The sequence below is a fragment of the Pimephales promelas genome, chromosome 19 (genome assembly GCF_988280905.1).
Source record: "Pimephales promelas chromosome 19, fPimPro1.hap1.1, whole genome shotgun sequence".
In the NCBI taxonomy this organism is placed as follows: domain Eukaryota; kingdom Metazoa; phylum Chordata; class Actinopteri; order Cypriniformes; family Leuciscidae; genus Pimephales; species Pimephales promelas.
This window is the reverse complement of record NC_142787.1, coordinates 1,388,166-1,405,834: the sequence shown is the minus strand read 5'-3', so window position 1 is coordinate 1,405,834 and position 17,669 is coordinate 1,388,166. Positions and strand designations below refer to the sequence as shown.

General features: G+C 36.3%; 1 protein-coding gene across 3 annotated transcripts in view; it reads left to right on the top strand.

Annotated features, from left to right (window-relative positions):
- fstl4 (follistatin like 4) overlaps positions 1 to 17,669 on the top strand; it is a 226,393-nt gene that overhangs the window by 106,257 nt on the left and 102,467 nt on the right. For all 3 annotated transcript variants that reach the window (XM_089124041.1, XM_089124040.1, XM_089124042.1), the window contains exon 4: positions 4,522 to 4,749. In XM_089124041.1, coding sequence (XP_088980167.1) covers positions 4,522 to 4,749 — 228 coding nt within the window. The remainder of the gene's footprint in view (positions 1 to 4,521; positions 4,750 to 17,669) is intronic.

Here is a 17,669-nt window from a genome sequence, read left to right as displayed (position 1 = left end):
ACTGACGCAGGTTTATTAGGCTGCTGTCACTTTAAGAGCGAATGCACGGGTGCAATATGCGTTTTCTTTCTCAACTGTTTAAGCCCAAATTGATTGTGTTAGGATATTTGATCATAGTTTGCTGTGTATTTGTCCATTAAAATGAAAGAGGAATGTGTATTTGTGCATTTTTGTGTTCTGCTTTGCATCTCTTATCTGTTGAAAATCTCAGAAATTTGAAACCGGATATAAAAAGGAACGTGTTCTCGATGTCCGACCCTAAACGCAGTATAGTGATTTTTGTTGGAAAAGTGTATGACATAATCCATGATAATTGAGATATGCTGCGGTCTACACTGAAGTCCTCATCTGTACACAGTTTAGTTTACACGGCCAGCTTTTACTGCATGCGGTGAACAGAGCGGCCGGTGGCGATCCGGGTTTGATGCCACTCCAGTGGTCTCAGTCAGTGGTCCAGAATTAATTGGGAATCATTTCCTACCTACCAGCTGTCGCCCGAAGAAAGTACTAAAGCTGGCATGGACGATGCACAGGCTGAGATTCGGGCGCGTGACCCCAGCAGGAGTTCCCCGACTGCGTTCCTGCGGCTCTGGAAAAAGTGAACCAGACTTCAGCAGCTTTCCCAGCGCCAACTCAGAGAATCCACGGGGAGTGGGCTTTCAGACTTGGCTGGAGAAACTTAAACATATTCTCTGGGATAGTGTGGACCGCAGTGCGTCCAAAATGCTTTACAAACAATGTTTTTCCGTCGTTGTTTTACTGCAATCATAGCAGAGCATATGAAGAGCTCTTTTCCAAAACGCTATAAATCCATTTCAATAGTTTTCAGGAAAACTACATTTTTTACCTAGACCCACACATTTTGTGAATATTCAAATTATCCTGTTTAAATGTTTTATTGGTTCAGTCTGAACATTTTGAACAATAATTATTAAATCAAACAACAATATTGTTAATGATAATTTAAAAGTTAATTTTATTTTTTTCCAAAACGCTATAAATCGAAATAAACCTCAAACAAATAGTACCAATTTCAACATATGCATGAAAAAAAAACAAATTATTAATACCAATTTCAACATATGCATGAAAAAACGAATTATTAAAAATGATCAATATATGATAACGATATTCAAAAAAGGGATGGGCACCCCTCCAGCACATGCACACACACACACAGGCTACATAACATGTGAGCAAAGCGGAGCAGCATGACGCTTAAATATAAGTTAAAAAAAAAAAATAAATAAACATTTCACATTTGTTTTTAATAATATTACATTACTTATTTTTATTATTTCATCTATGTTGAGTAGGCTATGAAAAGGGAACCGCATGAGATGAGTAAGATAGGATCAAAATTCAAAAGCTGCCCAATATCGGAAAATATTTGGAGTGCGTCAGACATGATTTTGACCACTTATTAAGTTTTGTTTTGTAGAAAGCTTGTAAATTTCGTTTCATTTAAATTGTATCTTCATTTTAATAAATGTTTCATCGACAAATTGACTGGATTAATACATTAGAAGTAAATATCAGACAATATAATCAGGACACAGAGGCGCGCAGGTGAACCGGAGCGCGTCTCATAATATGAACCGAAACACCGCGATGCTTGCCTCACACAGGCCTGAGAACTAAGCTACAGAAAGCTTTAAATATCTACTTTTAAACAAAACCATTAAAAACTAAAATAAATTGGCAACTCTCTGCGTATGTAGGCTAATTCGAAGTATGCGTTTCTCTATGCGCGTTCACTGCGAAGATGGCGAGTAAGCATCATCAACTTTATCTTTGTTGCTGACACTGACAGAAAACACTAGTTTATTAATAAACAATTCAAATGTTTCATGCATAATCATTATATTGCCGGTTCTTTGTGGCAAGCTTTATGCATACGTTGAGATGCGGAATATGCAATTAAAAACGCTCATATGGTTTCTCTCCCATTTAATTAAATCAATAAATGTGATTACTGATAATACAAATGGCTTAAATGATCTACTACTAGTCGACTAGAAAACTAGGACTCATTTTGAGGAATGAATGAACATAATAAACCTCTGTTCAGAGTGCCGCCGTGCTGGATTGTGTAGAGCGCTCATTGAATTTGAGGATTTATCGTGTTTAGGCTAAAAACAGGGCTGGTGCTTATCGCGGCTTGGGAAGAAACTGTATCTTGCAGTACATTTTAAACACGGAAATATAGCGATTCGGCATGAAACGTTGATAGAGCAGTGAAAGGGTTCTGTCCGCAGCAGAATGACACGACAAACTCATTTTTTTTAAAAATGTCGTTTAACGCGTTTTGGAAAAGAGCTCTTCATATATAAACTCATTTTACTCTCATAATGTGAGATCAAAACAGGATATTCGGAAAAAAATGGTGGACATTAGCCCTATTCGCACAGGATTAGTATTATCTGGGGAGCTCGTGTGATTTCTAAATTATCCCGCCACATCTGTGATTTTTCTCGAATTCACTGACTTATCTTCCGGATATGATTGTCAATAGACTAGAAATGTCTTTTCATTATAGGTCTAGCTTTACCACATGCTTCTATACATTCATTCATCTCCATCTAATCAATCTTTTTGATTTTGCTCTTCTGGTGATTTTCAGCTTTTATTTTCTGCAAATTGTGTAGCTGTGTATAGTATGGGAGCTTGTTTCCGCCACTGAATAAAAAAATAAAGTAAATAATTGCGACTTTTTATCTCACAATTCTGACTTTTTTTCTCACAATTGCGAGATAAAAAGTCAGAATTGCGTGATATAAAGTCGCAATTGCGAGTTATAAAGTCAGAATTGCGAGATATGAAGTCAGAATTGCGAGTTATAAAGTCAGAATTGTTAGTTATAAAGTCAGAATTGTTAGTTATAAAGTCAGAATTGCGAGATATAAAGTCAGAATTGCGAGTTATAAAGTCAGAATTGCGAGATATAAAGTCAGAATTGTTAGTTATAAAGTCAGAATTGTTAGTTATAAAGTCAGAATTGCGAGATATAAAGTCAGAATTGAGAGTTATAAAGTCAGAATTGCGAGATATAAAGTCGCAATTGCGTGTTATAAAGTCAGAATTGCGAGATATGAAGTCAGAATTGCGAGTTATAAAGTCAGAATTGTGAGATATAAAGTCAGAATTGTTAGTTATAAAGTCAGAATTGTTAGTTATAAAGTCAGAATTGCGAGATATAAAGTCAGAATTGCGAGTTATAAAGTCAGAATTGCGAGATATAAAGTCAGAATTGTTAGTTATAAAGTCAGAATTGTTAGTTATAAAGTCAGAATTGCGAGATATAAAGTCAGAATTGCGAGTTATAAAGTCAGAATTGTGAGATATAAAGTCAGAATTGTGAGATATAAAGTCAGAATTGTTAGTTATAAAGTCAGAATTGCGAGATATAAAGTCAGAATTGCGAGTTATAAAGTCAGAATTGTGAGATATAAAGTCAGAATTGTTAGTTATAAAGTCAGAATTGTTAGTTATAAAGTCAGAATTGCGAGATATAAAGTCAGAATTGCGAGTTATAAAGTCAGAATTGCGAGATATAAAGTCAGAATTGTTAGTTATAAAGTCAGAATTGTTAGTTATAAAGTCAGAATTGCGAGATATAAAGTCAGAATTGAGAGTTATAAAGTCAGAATTGCGAGATATAAAGTCGCAATTGCGTGTTATAAAGTCAGAAATGCATGTTATAAAGTCAGAATTGTGAGATTTAAACTATTCTTAGAATTGGCCTAATAAGTCGCAATTGCGAGTTTATATCTCACAATTCTGAGAAAAGATGTCAGAATTTCGACATATAAACTCGCAATTATGTGTTATAAAGTCAGAATTGCGAGATGTAAACTCGCAATTGTGAGAAAAAAAGTCACACTTCTGTCTTTTTTTCTCAGAATTGCGACTTTATATCACGCAATTGTGACTTTATATCTCGCAATTCTGACTTTATAACACACAATTCTGACTTTACAACTCGCAATTGTGACTTTATATCAGGCAATTCTGAGAAATAAAGTCAGAATTGTGAGATATAAACTCGCAATTGTGAGAAAAAAAGTCACAATTATTTATTATATTTTTTTATTCAGTGGCGGAAACAAGCTTCCATAGTATAGCGATATGACCCAGCACCAAAAATACTATCAAAACACTCCAACATAGCCTCCTTTTTTCGCAAAAGATGAATAAAAAGGCGCACATGAAACAGCCAGATCACAGAGATGTCGATTCGCACGGGACTAATATCATCACAGGACCTCGGTGTTCGGCGAAATATAGTTGGTCATTTGTGGGGGAATTTTTACTTTACAAATTACAGACATGGCCAATTCGCACGGGATTAAGATCTCAGACAACCTCTGCAATTATTAGAAATTACTACAGGTCACCAGATAATACTAATCCCGTGCGAATAGGTCTATTGTCTGTGTATGAAAGGTGTCAGAAAAGAAAAGCTAATGACTTGTACACAAAACAATGCTGATTTTAACCTTGAGCGTTCTCTTTCTCCAGATGAGGGTCCGTGCCGGAGGACGTACTGTGGCCGGGGTCGGGAGTGTGTGGTCAGGAATGTGACGGGCCGGGTCGAGTGTGTGTGTCAGGAAAGGTGCCACACTTCGTTTGTTCCCGTGTGTGGCTCCGATGGACGTTTTTACGAGAACCACTGCGAGCTGTACCGCACCGCGTGCCTGCAGCGCAGGAGGATCTATGTGGTCCACAGCAAAGACTGCTTCTTCAGAGGTGAGCGGCACGATCTTGAACTGAACTTGAACTGAAGTAGTTGAAGGAGATCGCAATTCTCGCGCATGCGTCGTGGAAATCTATAAGGAAGTCTCGTTTCAGGCCAACAAGGAAGAAAAGGAATAGTCGAATAAAGTCGTTATTTTTGTTTGTTTTTTCGCACAAAAAGTATTCTCGTCGCTTGATAAACTTATAGTTGAGCCACGGTAGTCACATGGAATATTTAAACATTTTCTTCATTGACTTTCTGGGCCGTCAAGAGCCAGTCCCTTAGGCAGCCAATGTGGTAGTTATACAGCTCTCAAATTTAATCTTAAATATCTTCATTTGTGTTCCGAAGACGAACGAAGGTCTTACGGGGTTGGTACAGCATGGGGGTGAGTAATTAATGACTTAATTTTCATTTTTGGGTGAACTAACCCTTTAAGCTTTATCGACAGCATATGTAATTTACGTAAATGTATGGGAAAATTAAAAAATTAAACAGCATATACGTTAAAATATTGTTAAGATTCAATTTTACACGTTGATATTTATTCCTAAAGTGCCCAAGTTATGCTTTTTCATAGATTCCTTTTCTTTTGGTGTGTAATAGAGCTGTTTGTGAATGTAAATGGTCTGCAAAGTTTTATAGAAGTGAAACCAGTCAGGTTTGTAACAAATTTGCATAATGCCTGCTATATAGAGCTGCATGATTAATCGGTGATATCGCAATCTCGATTCAAACGCTCACGTGATCTCAATAACAACGATCGGCTTGTGTTTAATAAACCTTTGACGAGTATGATCAAACGCTTTGGCAAAAAGAGAGCATTTGTCATGTATAAGTAACAGCTTCACAAACAGTCATTATCATTAGTAGCAGCTCTAACGCCTGCGTCTCATCTTCATTGGCTGGCTGTGAATAGTGTCTCATTTGCTCTCCTCTCAAACGCTGCAGTTAGAGCTGAGGCATACATTAGTTTGGTTTGCGTTGTCGAATTGTGGAGAAGATGATGTTTTTTGCTGTCAAAGCAAATCAACACTGAGGAACATCCAGAGCTGGAATTGAGATATGCTTATGGGTGTTTGGTAAGTGGTCCAATCACAACAAACTGGACCATCTGACCAATCAGAGCAGAGTAGACCAATCACAACAGACTTGGCCATCTGACCAATCAGAGCAGAATAGACCAATCACAACAGACTGGGTCACCTGACCAATCAGAGCAGAGTAGACCAATTATAGCAGACTTGGCCATCTGACCAATCAGAGCAGAGTAGACCAATCACAACAGACTGGGCCATCTGACCAATCAGAGCAGAGTAGACCAATCACAACAGACTGACCATCTGACCAATCAGAGCAGAGTAGACCAATCACAACAGACTGGGCCATCTGACCAATCAGAGCAGAGTAGACCAATCACAACAGACTGGGTCATCTGACCAATCAGAGCAGACCAATCACAACAGACTGGGCCATCTGACCAATCAGAGCAGAGTAGACCAATCACAACAGACTGACCATCTGACCAATCAGAGCAGAGTAGACCAATCACAACAGACTGGGCCATCTGACCAATCAGAGCAGAGTAGACCAATCACAACAGACTGGGTCATCTGACCAATCAGAGCAGACCAATCACAACAGACTGGGCCATCTGACCAATCAGAGCAGAGTAGACCAATCACAACAGACTGACCATCTGACCAATCAGAGCAGAGTAGACCGATCACAACAGACTGAGTCATCTGACCAATCAGAGCAGAGTAGACCAATCACAACAGACTGGGCCATCTGACCAATCAGAGCAGAGTAGACCAATCACAACAGACTGGGTCATCTGACCAATCAGAGCAGACCAATCACAACAGACTGGGCCATCTGACCAATCAGAGCAGAGTAGACCGATCACAACAGACTGACCATCTGACCAATCAGAGCAGAGTAGACCGATCACAACAGACTGAGTCATCTGACCAATCAGAGCAGAGTAGACCAATCACAACAGACTGGGTCATCTGACCAATCAGAGCAGAGTAGACCAATCACAACAGACTGGACCATCTGACCAATCAGAGCAGACCAATGACAACAGACTGGGTCATCTGACCAATCAGAGCAGACCAATCACAACAGACTGGACCATCTGACCAATCAGAGCAGATGAGACCAATCCAGCCTGTTCTCATCCTTTAGCGTCATATAGAACGCTATGTGACAAAACGGCGCTATACGAACATGGCACCCTTTATCGTTAATATAACATGCAAACCCAAGGCGTCATAAATCCTTTAGCGTCATATGAGACTACCCTACCCCACACCTAAACCTACCCATCACAGCGCGTGTTATATTAACGATAACGGGTGACATGTGCGTAGTATAGCGCCGTTTTGTCATATAGCATTCCAAGGATGAGAATGTGTTGACCAATCACAACAGACTGAGTCATCTGACCAATCAGAGCAGAGTTGGCTTTCAGAAATGTTGCTGAAATTGAATGAGTAAAACTGATGATGCAGTGTGTATTATAAGAAATGTTCATTGTTGGCCTTGGAAGCATCGTAGGAGACCAGAACAAAACTAGGACTCTTTAAAATAGTCTAATAGGGGCACTTTAAATAAATACATGGAATACACAGAAGCAGTCATGAAACATGCATCAGCTCAAGCTGTGAGGTTCGCGTCCATAAAAAATGCAGATATGTGTATGTACACTACACGGCCTGCTGAAAACCCCAGAATGCGGTGTGTTTTGCATGCTGGGACCCGCATGGGCAGCGGGAGTGCTGGACGAGAACAGCGTGATGTGCGTCTCCAGCTCGACCAGCACTGTACGAGCCCACACCGGCAGAAACAAGACCTCATGCTGCTTTACGCTCCGTTCTTCAGTTCAAAGCCAAAACATCTAATCCAGCACGGCGAATCTTGATCATCTCTAGACATGACTGGAGTTCTTGTGATCTGTTGTGCTGCTGTGATGGGAATATTCCTCCTGATAAGACGGTCAAGGTTTATGGTCTCCAACTAAATGAAGGTCATTCTAAAGCACTTGACAATGTTCCACCTCATAAATAATAATAAAGCGCCGTGCCTTTGTGCGGTCTGATGAGATCCAGCAGTTTGAGCTATAAAGTATTTCACATCATGAAGGGAAAGAATAACCTCAACAAACAGCACAAGGAGATGCAGCTTTAATCCAGTTTACAGAGGGCAGGGAGAACAGGAGACGTGAGCGACGTCACTTTGAATGTCACGGTGGACTCGAGACTTCGGTGTTTATACTTAATGCCATGTGTCAGGCGTTCTGCTGCATGCTTTTAGGGGGGTTTTTAATCCTGAAGGGTTTTAGGAATTATAACGTTAGTTTTCTGTTGTAATGTGTATTTTGAAGCTATAACATGACTGTGGATTGCAAAATGATTGTGAAGAGAGTTCATATGCAGATCTCTGACCTTTGATTGCAGACGTTAATTATCTCGGGAATTCTGAGCTGGGGTCTTAAAATCTGTACCCGACCCGAGTCACTTCTTCCCTCGGACTCGACATACATGCATTCATTTTCAAAAAGATGAACACCAGACCCGAGGCAAACCCGATAGATTTAGACCCAACTAGACCTGAATGTAAACAGCAGAGATGTCAAATAAGACCAAACTCGGAAACGACAAATTAACCCAAATGGACCCGAAGAATTTAAATACATTTTTTTTTTTAAAAATCACAGCTTCCTCTGAATGTTCCAAAATTTGGTGACTTTTGTTGATATTTGGTATTTGAACACCCAAAAAAATTGGGGACCTGATGTGAGTAGTCTAAGTGGTTGTAAAAAAATAGTCAGGTTCGGGTCCAAATGGACATGCATGGAAAATGAACGGGAAATTGGCAAAAATGTGAAAATACTGAGTTGTTTTGTGCGTACAATCTACAAATCAGCCACGATCTTGAAAAAAAGCACACAACAGTGAAGGGGTGAATCTATAAAACATCAAGAGTGCAAAACAGACACATCTAGATACACACACACACACACAAACACACTTTTATACACAAACACACCCAAAAAATTCAGATTATACATGTGTTTTGCATTTTTAATGATCTTTTATGAGGCCTAGGCTTGACTCTAAAATGAAATACAGCTTTAATTTTTTTTTTACATTTTAAAAAAAATATTTTTTCTATTATGTTCAATGGGGGGAAATTTTGTCATAATTATTGCATTAATACTAATTATATATATATATATTTTTTTTTAAATTTTCTCAAAACACCAAAAAAGAAAATTAAAAATTATTGTAAAAAACGAGTATTTTTTTTTTTTTTTAAATATGAATCCCGCCCTTTGGGTCCATTTGGACCCGAACACCCCGAGTGTGACACTAAAACAAACAACCCCAGAGGGTTAAAAAAGTTAATTAATTAAATTAAAGTCACGTTGCATCTAATGTGGACAGACACAATATTGGACACAGTGTGCAAGGACCGTTATTTTACAGTAGACGGCCGCACACACACAGTTCAGCCCTTTACAAAGGTTATCACTAAAGAAATAAAAGGGTTTGTTATCTGTTGGTCTCACACAGACATACGGACACTTACAAGGGCATCTCTTTGTTCATGCCTGTCAGTGAAATGAAAGACGCCTCCTCGGGTCACTGTTCAACTCACTGTTTGATCTCAACTCTCTCTTACAACCACACACTGCAGTGGAGAGGCATCTTTCTTCTCTGTAGCGCCACAACAAAGTGTGCGAGTGTTTGACTGATGTCCGCCGCACAGCGGGACGCCCGCCGCCGAAACACTGAGAGCTGTAGAGATGAGTCTCTGGCGGGTCGAGGGGCGCTGGGAGGTGTTTCAGAGACATAACTCCTAATGATCGCTCACAGTCGTGGAGGTGTGCAACGCCATGTGTATTCACTATATAAATGACTTCCCAGTGCTGAGGTATACTTCATACTTAATAGTAGTATACTTAACTATAATTAGGTGTATAAGAGTATACTCAAGTATAATTATTAAGTATACTTAAGTATAATTAGGTGTATAGAGTAGACTCTTAATAAGTATAATTATTAAGTATACTTAAGTATAATTAGGTGTATAGAGTAGACTCTTAATAAGTATAATTATTAAGTACACTTAAGTATAATTAGGTGTATAGAGTATACTCAAGTATAATTATTAAGTACACTTAAGTATAATTAGGTGTATAGAGTATACTCAAGTATAATTATTAAGTATGCTTAAGTATAATTAGGTGTATAGAGTAGACTCTTAAGTATAATTATTAAGTATACTTAAGTATAATTAGGTGTATAGAGTATACTCTTAATAAGTATAATTATTAAGTATACTTAAGTATAATTAGGTGTATAGAGTATACTCTTAATAAGTATAATTATTAAGTATACTTAAGTATAATTAGGTGTATAGAGTATACTCTTAATAAGTATAATTATTAAGTATACTTAAGTATAATTAGGTGTGTAGAGTATACTCTTAATAAGTATAATTATTAAGTATACTTAAGTATAATTAGGTGTATAGAGTATACTCTTAATAAGGATACTTAAGTATAATTAGGTGTATAGAGTATACTCAAGTATAATTATTAAGTATACTTAAGTATAATTAGGTGTATAGAGTATACTCTTAATAAGTATAATTATTAAGTATACTTAAGTATAATTAGGTGTATAGAGTATACTCAAGTATAATTATTAAGTATACTTAAGTATAATTAGGTGTATAGAGTATACTCTTAATAAGTATAATTATTAAGTATACTTAAGTATAATTAGGTGTATAGAGTATACTCAAGTACAATTGTTAAGTATACTTAAGTATAATTAGGTGTGTAGAGTATACTCTTAATAAGTATAATTATTAAGTATACTTAAGTATAATTAGGTGTATAGAGTATACTCTTAATAAGTATAATTATTAAGTATACTTAAGTATAATTAGGTGTATAGAGTACACTCTTAATAAGTATAATTATTAAGTATACTTAAGTATAATTAGGTGTATAGAGTATACTCTTAATAAGTATAATTATTAAGTATACTTAAGTATAATTAGGTGTATAGAGTATACTCTTAATAAGTATAATTATTAAGTATACTTAAGTATAATTAGGTGTATAGAGTATACTCTTAATAAGTATAATTATTAAGTATACTTAAGTATAATTAGGTGTATAGAGTACACTCTTAATAAGTATAATTATTAAGTATACTTAAGTATAATTAGGTGTATAGAGTATACTCTTAATAAGTATAATTATTAAGTATACTTAAGTATAATTAGGTGTATAGAGTATACTCTTAATAAGTATAATTATTAAGTATACTTAAGTATAATTAGGTGTATAGAGTATACTCTTAATAAGTATAATTATTAAGTATACTTAAGTATAATTAGGTGTATAGAGTATACTCTTAATAAGTATAATTATTAAGTATACTTAAGTATAATTAGGTGTGTAGAGTATACTCTTAATAAGTATAATTATTAAGTATACTTAAGTATAATTAGGTGTATAGAGTATACTCTTAATAAGGATACTTAAGTATAATTAGGTGTATAGAGTATACTCAAGTATAATTATTAAGTATACTTAAGTATAATTAGGTGTATAGAGTATACTCTTAATAAGTATAATTATTAAGTATACTTAAGTATAATTAGGTGTATAGAGTATACTCAAGTATAATTATTAAGTATACTTAAGTATAATTAGGTGTATAGAGTATACTCTTAATAAGTATAATTATTAAGTATACTTAAGTATAATTAGGTGTATAGAGTATACTCAAGTACAATTGTTAAGTATACTTAAGTATAATTAGGTGTGTAGAGTATACTCTTAATAAGTATAATTATTAAGTATACTTAAGTATAATTAGGTGTATAGAGTATACTCTTAATAAGTATAATTATTAAGTATACTTAAGTATAATTAGGTGTATAGAGTACACTCTTAATAAGTATAATTATTAAGTATACTTAAGTATAATTAGGTGTATAGAGTATACTCTTAATAAGTATAATTATTAAGTATACTTAAGTATAATTAGGTGTATAGAGTATACTCTTAATAAGTATAATTATTAAGTATACTTAAGTATAATTAGGTGTATAGAGTACACTCTTAATAAGTATAATTATTAAGTATACTTAAGTATAATTAGGTGTATAGAGTATACTCTTAATAAGGATACTTAAGTATAATTAGGTGTATAGAGTATACTCTTAATAAGTATAATTATTAAGTGTACTTAAGTATAATTAGGTGTATAGAGTATACTCTTAATAAGTATAATTATTAAGTGTACTTAAGTATAATTAGGTGTATAGAGTATGCTCTTAATATGTATAATTATTAAGTATACTTAAGTATAATTAGGTGTATAGAGTATACTCTTAATAAGTATAATTATTAAGTATACTTAAGTATAATTAGGTGTATAGAGTACACTCTTAATAAGTATAATTATTAAGTATACTTAAGTATAATTAGGTGTATAGAGTATACTCTTAATAAGGATACTTAAGTATAATTAGGTGTATAGAGTATACTCTTAATAAGTATAATTATTAAGTGTACTTAAGTATAATTAGGTGTATAGAGTATACTCTTAATAAGTATAATTATTAAGTGTACTTAAGTATAATTAGGTGTATAGAGTATGCTCTTAATATGTATAATTATTAAGTATACTTAAGTATAATTAGGTGTAATTTATGCTGTCTTCCCGTGCTGTCGGAAATTTCCCACTTCCCACTTCGTAATTACTGATTTGTCAGGTCCAGGTTTGTTGTTGGAGAGAATAAGGAATCATGGAGGGTGGCAAGTTCATGCTTGACTGTTTCTTGGGGAAAGGTTATTTAAGACCAACAGAAAGAAGAAACATATGCGGTATAATACATGCAAATAAATGTTGGCCGTTAGAATTATTTGATTTTTTATTTTTATTTTTTATTTTTTTGTAAATATCCGTCGAAATGAAAAAAAAAAAGATTTTTTTTTTTTACATACAGGTGAAACTGGATAAATTAGAATATCATGCAAAAGTTCATTTATTTCAGTAATTCAACTTAAAAGGTGAAACTAATATATAGACTCATTACATGCAAAGTGAGATATTTCAAGCCTTTATGATGATTTTGGCTTATGAAAACCTTTTCACAATATTCTAATTGTGACTTTGGTGTTTTCAAAAGCTGTAAGCCATAATGGCGTTCACATGCGCATAAAGAACTGATTCTATGTGCGTTTGAACATATGTGTGCAGGTTTGTCAGTCCCTAGAAACCATGCCTAAACAAATTACTTGCCTTGCCTATAAATTTCAAATAGCATATACTTTAATGTGATGAATCTCTCGTCTCGGGAGCAATAAAGGTAATGAAGTGTCCACGTGACCGGACGGACTAGAGAGTGTGTCCACCATGGGGAAAGAAGGACAGCAGTGCTTTAGGCTCATTTATAACACACACAAATCATACACTGCACCTGCATACTTAAAAGACACAACCTTTCATGTCCATGTTGTACGGGCAGTTCGTGTTGCATTTATGTCTGTGTTTCACTTTCAATATGGACATTGACAACCTTTAGTTCTCATCATCATTTTTTTGCATTTCCAAATGATGGTACAACGATGAACACAGAGGTGCAGTGAAGCTGATGTGCAGTTTCTCCTCGTCTTTCGCGGGTGTGTTGGCACAAGCGGAGCAGAACAGAAGGTGATCACTGTTGAGCTGTTTTATGGCTTCAAGACTTACAACACAGAGCACGAAGTGTATTAACTTTACTTTTTATGATGCGCTTTAAATCATTTGTGGAGGAGAGGTGGGACTGGGGCTCGTGGATCATAGCACCTTACTTTATGCTTAATTTCAAAATATTGGGAAAAATTTACTTTTTAGAATAAATGTGTTTTTTTTTTTTAGTTATACTTTAACAGGGTTTGTCCCACTCTAATTTAGAATAAAAACAGATTTTTCTATAAAACTGACATGTTTAGATGTCACGCTTCTCTTCTTTTCATAAGTCACATGTGCTCCTTCCATTGAATTTCCCGCCACTTTTTAGTTACCATGGTTGCTGTAATTATTAGTTTTTGTTTATCAGCTGTGTGTCATTAATCAGAGTTCACTAACGGAAATGAGAACAATCGACCAATTTAAGTTATTTAAGAGTTTCAGCACTAAAAGTGACAAATTACAGTACCAACAAATAAACCTGTAAAATATCGTTACAAAAGTCTTTTAAATGAATAAAAAGTTTGTAAAAGTTGATTCGCCTCTGGTGTTGCCGTCCGCCATCTTTATTTTTCTTTCGCGCTCTTGCTTTGGATCTTGGGAAACGGCGCTCCAACATTGGATGTACACTCAAAACCAGAGAGGATTGTGGGTAAAAGCAGTGAACGAATGTAGGGAACGATGTCGTTCGCTCAGAATTCGGACACCACTACAAAATGGCCGACACCCATGGAGCCATTTCAGACACAGCCCTGGTTTGTCAGTTGTCGTTGACACGTGATCAGTTTGTCATTTTGTGAATTGAAAAATGCTGGGTTGTTACAACCCAACTTTGGGTCAAATGTGAGCAAACCAAGCCATTGGGTTCAATTTTTTAATTGCATTTCAAACCCAACGTTTTAGTTTTGTCGATATTTGACCCAAAGTTGGGTTAAAACAACCCAGCATTTTTAGAGTGTAGTTTTCTGTCTTCACACCACGCGTAGCCTTCGTGACACTAGTGTAGAGTGTAGCCTATATATTTTATAATATATATTTATCAATAAATATAATATTTATTAAAATTGGTGTCATGACTTTGTTTGTCAAACTTTTTTAATTAGCAAAAAAGCAGTTCATACCCCCGGTTTTGGGTTTGTTGTCTATTCCATGTAGATTAATTAGCATTTGGATGTAAATGCGATGTTCTTTCTCATTAAAACTATGTTTATGATAATCAAGTTTTTCATAAATCTCATTGGTTCACAATTTATAACCATTTATGATTTATAGCCCTGTTAACACCTGGGCCCGGTTTTTTAAAATGTTAAATCCGGATGTAATTAAAGTTTTCATTACATTTTGGGCATGAAATCCACGCCTAATCCACCCTTCTGATGGCATCAGTTTAATCAAGGTTTGTAGGATCAAAGGGATCCAAATCCTACAAAAAAGTTCTGAAAAACCCAAACTAAAGGTTTGATCCGGATCAAAACCAAGAATGGATTACGTGATCTAATCCGATTATGTAATCCGTTTTTTTCTTTTGAAAAACCCATTTTCAAGATTTGATCCAATCCGTTCTCTAAAATCCTAGTGGATTACTTTTGAAAAACTGGGCCCTGGTGTTAAAAGATGTGATCCGATCGACCAAACCAGGAGTGTATGATGTTAAACACTAAACACTGGTGTGTAAACGGGTCTAAAGCGCTTTGAGCTCGTCCACTTCCAGTTGAAAACACACTCGAGCGGATTTCTGTCGTAGTGTAAACGCTCATGTGTTCAAACAGACACTAAAAGAGCGTCTTCTCCCCGTCTCCTGAATAATGAGTGAACATTATAGAGATCTAGCCAGACGGGGTTTAAACTTTATCAGCTGAAGACACACGTTTGCTTTGAAGAGGGAAATGGTACCAAACACAGTGATCCTGATTTCTAACACACACTCGCAGCGTTCGGCTGGTCTCACGTCTATAAGAGCAGAAACACAAGATTATGCCCTTCTCCACATTCACATGTAAATCTCAATATTTTTGGAGCCACGCCAGCTCTCTCTCGACACACACTTGTGGAGGCAGCTCTGATTAATAAGTAAAACTGTGTGTGAAGAATTTGCATCAAAAGGACAAATTAGGACAACTGCTTTTTCATTAGGCTTTGTTGTGTATTATCATCATACGAGGCTTTAAGAGACAGAGCATGCTCAGTTCAGACTGCGGCTTTTAACACACGCCAATCAGCTCAAAAACCAAAATAATCTGGTCTGAAAGCGCATCCGCGCATCCGCTTTGGAGACGTTGACAGTGCTTGTATAATGCGGTTATCTCTCTCTATGCCTCTCACTCGTGACGTATTGCTCTGGGTTTCAAGCGATGGCTTTCACCCAAATGAGCTCTAATACTTTTAGTCCCGGGCTATTTAATTAGAAACACTAAATCACGAGTTTTAACGGTGAAATTAAAATGCTATTTTTAACCGGATAGGGGAAATTGTAACTTTTGGGATTCGATTTTTTTTTTTTTTTTTTTTTTTTACATGAATATTTATCCGGGAGTTTGCTCGTTGAACGTCATGAGGTCAATGAGGAACATTGTAGATCCATAGAGCTATGATATGAACATCATTTGATGAGAATTTCATTGAGGACTTTGGTCTCATTTTTTTGGTGATGCACGAGGCTCTATTGGCTCATCGTTTTTATCTCGAATCTGTCTTGATTGTGAAACAATTGAGATATTGTGGAAATCTCTTTTGTGTTTTTTCTATCCGAAGGGGTTGTCCTTCATAAAACTCAAAACAATGACTATAACAACATGTGCACCAATAATGTGATCATTTCTAATAGTTAAGGTCATACTTGCAGGAAGATGTTGACAGAGATCAATTCACATGTGTTTCACAATACACATCATTTCACAGCAGCTTTACAGAAAGTGCAGAAAGCGAAGAGTTATCAGAGGAGACTGTCTAAGTTATGCATTTCATATACAAAATCACAGTTAGCTAAAAATGTTTTTATTTAAACAATGTAATAAGTTAAGGCAGAAACAATGAGCTCATTGAAGTAACATTTAGAACTGTAGCGTTGGTGCATGCAAAATGTAGATCTACATCAGGTGAGCGATATTTTTTTCCTAGGATGGCAGGGGAAGACTCATAAATGCTATTAACCCCAGTGACGGGTAGGTTTAGGGACGGGGTTGAGGTAAGTCGTATATACAGTAATGAAATGTTAAGTCAACGGCGTTCATAAAAACACTGAAAAACGATTATGCGTGTTGATAGCATGCCAAAAAATGGAAATGCGAATTGGTCAGTGTGTTCTATTAGTGTGTGTGTGTGACATGAGCGCACACAGCGCGTGTCTTCTCCAGCTCTTACCAGGTTGTTCCTACGCTGTCTCACGACCAATTCATACGAATTTGACGCATGATTAAAAAGTGTCTAATTCGTACTATTTCGTGCGACCTCACTCGTACGAATTTGTACGATTTGTATAAACCCACGTGATGGTTAGGTTTAGGGGCGGGGTCAGGGGTAGGTCATTCGTACGAATTCATACGAATTGGCCAATTCGTAAAATATGTACGATTTAGCAAAATCGTACTAATTCGTACGATTTACACTTTTTACTCATGCTTCGATTTCTTACGATTTGGTCGTGAGATCTGGTTGGTTGTTCATGACAGCCGAAATGTGCCCAGATGTAACGTTAGGCTTTTAAAGTATTTAGAGTAAACTCACTCACGCTCGCGTCTCGCCTCTGCCGTTGTACGCTACCGCGACAAAGCACACGCGATTAATTTCGACACCCCTAACATCCGTATGTCTTGAAGCTTGTCTATTAGAGACTATATCTAGTGTGGTTATCACTCTCCACATGATTTTGCACAACACACACTCCTCAGAGAGTGTGTCTAATGCCCTCCACAGAGAGCAGCGTCGCCTCATCCGTCCCTATTGGCCCAGCCAGAAAAATGAGCACTAATACCTGGTGACATTGTGCTCTGTGAGCTCATTACTGAGGGCAGCGTTTCAATCACACAAGCGCAGCACAACTGAAAACACTCTTCCTCTGTATGACTTTCACACAGGGATGTGTCTTCTCCCGCAGTGCCACAGTCAGAGCACGTTCTGCTGGTTCAGCCCGATCTCACGGCGATTCGAGGTGGCTAATTCGTACG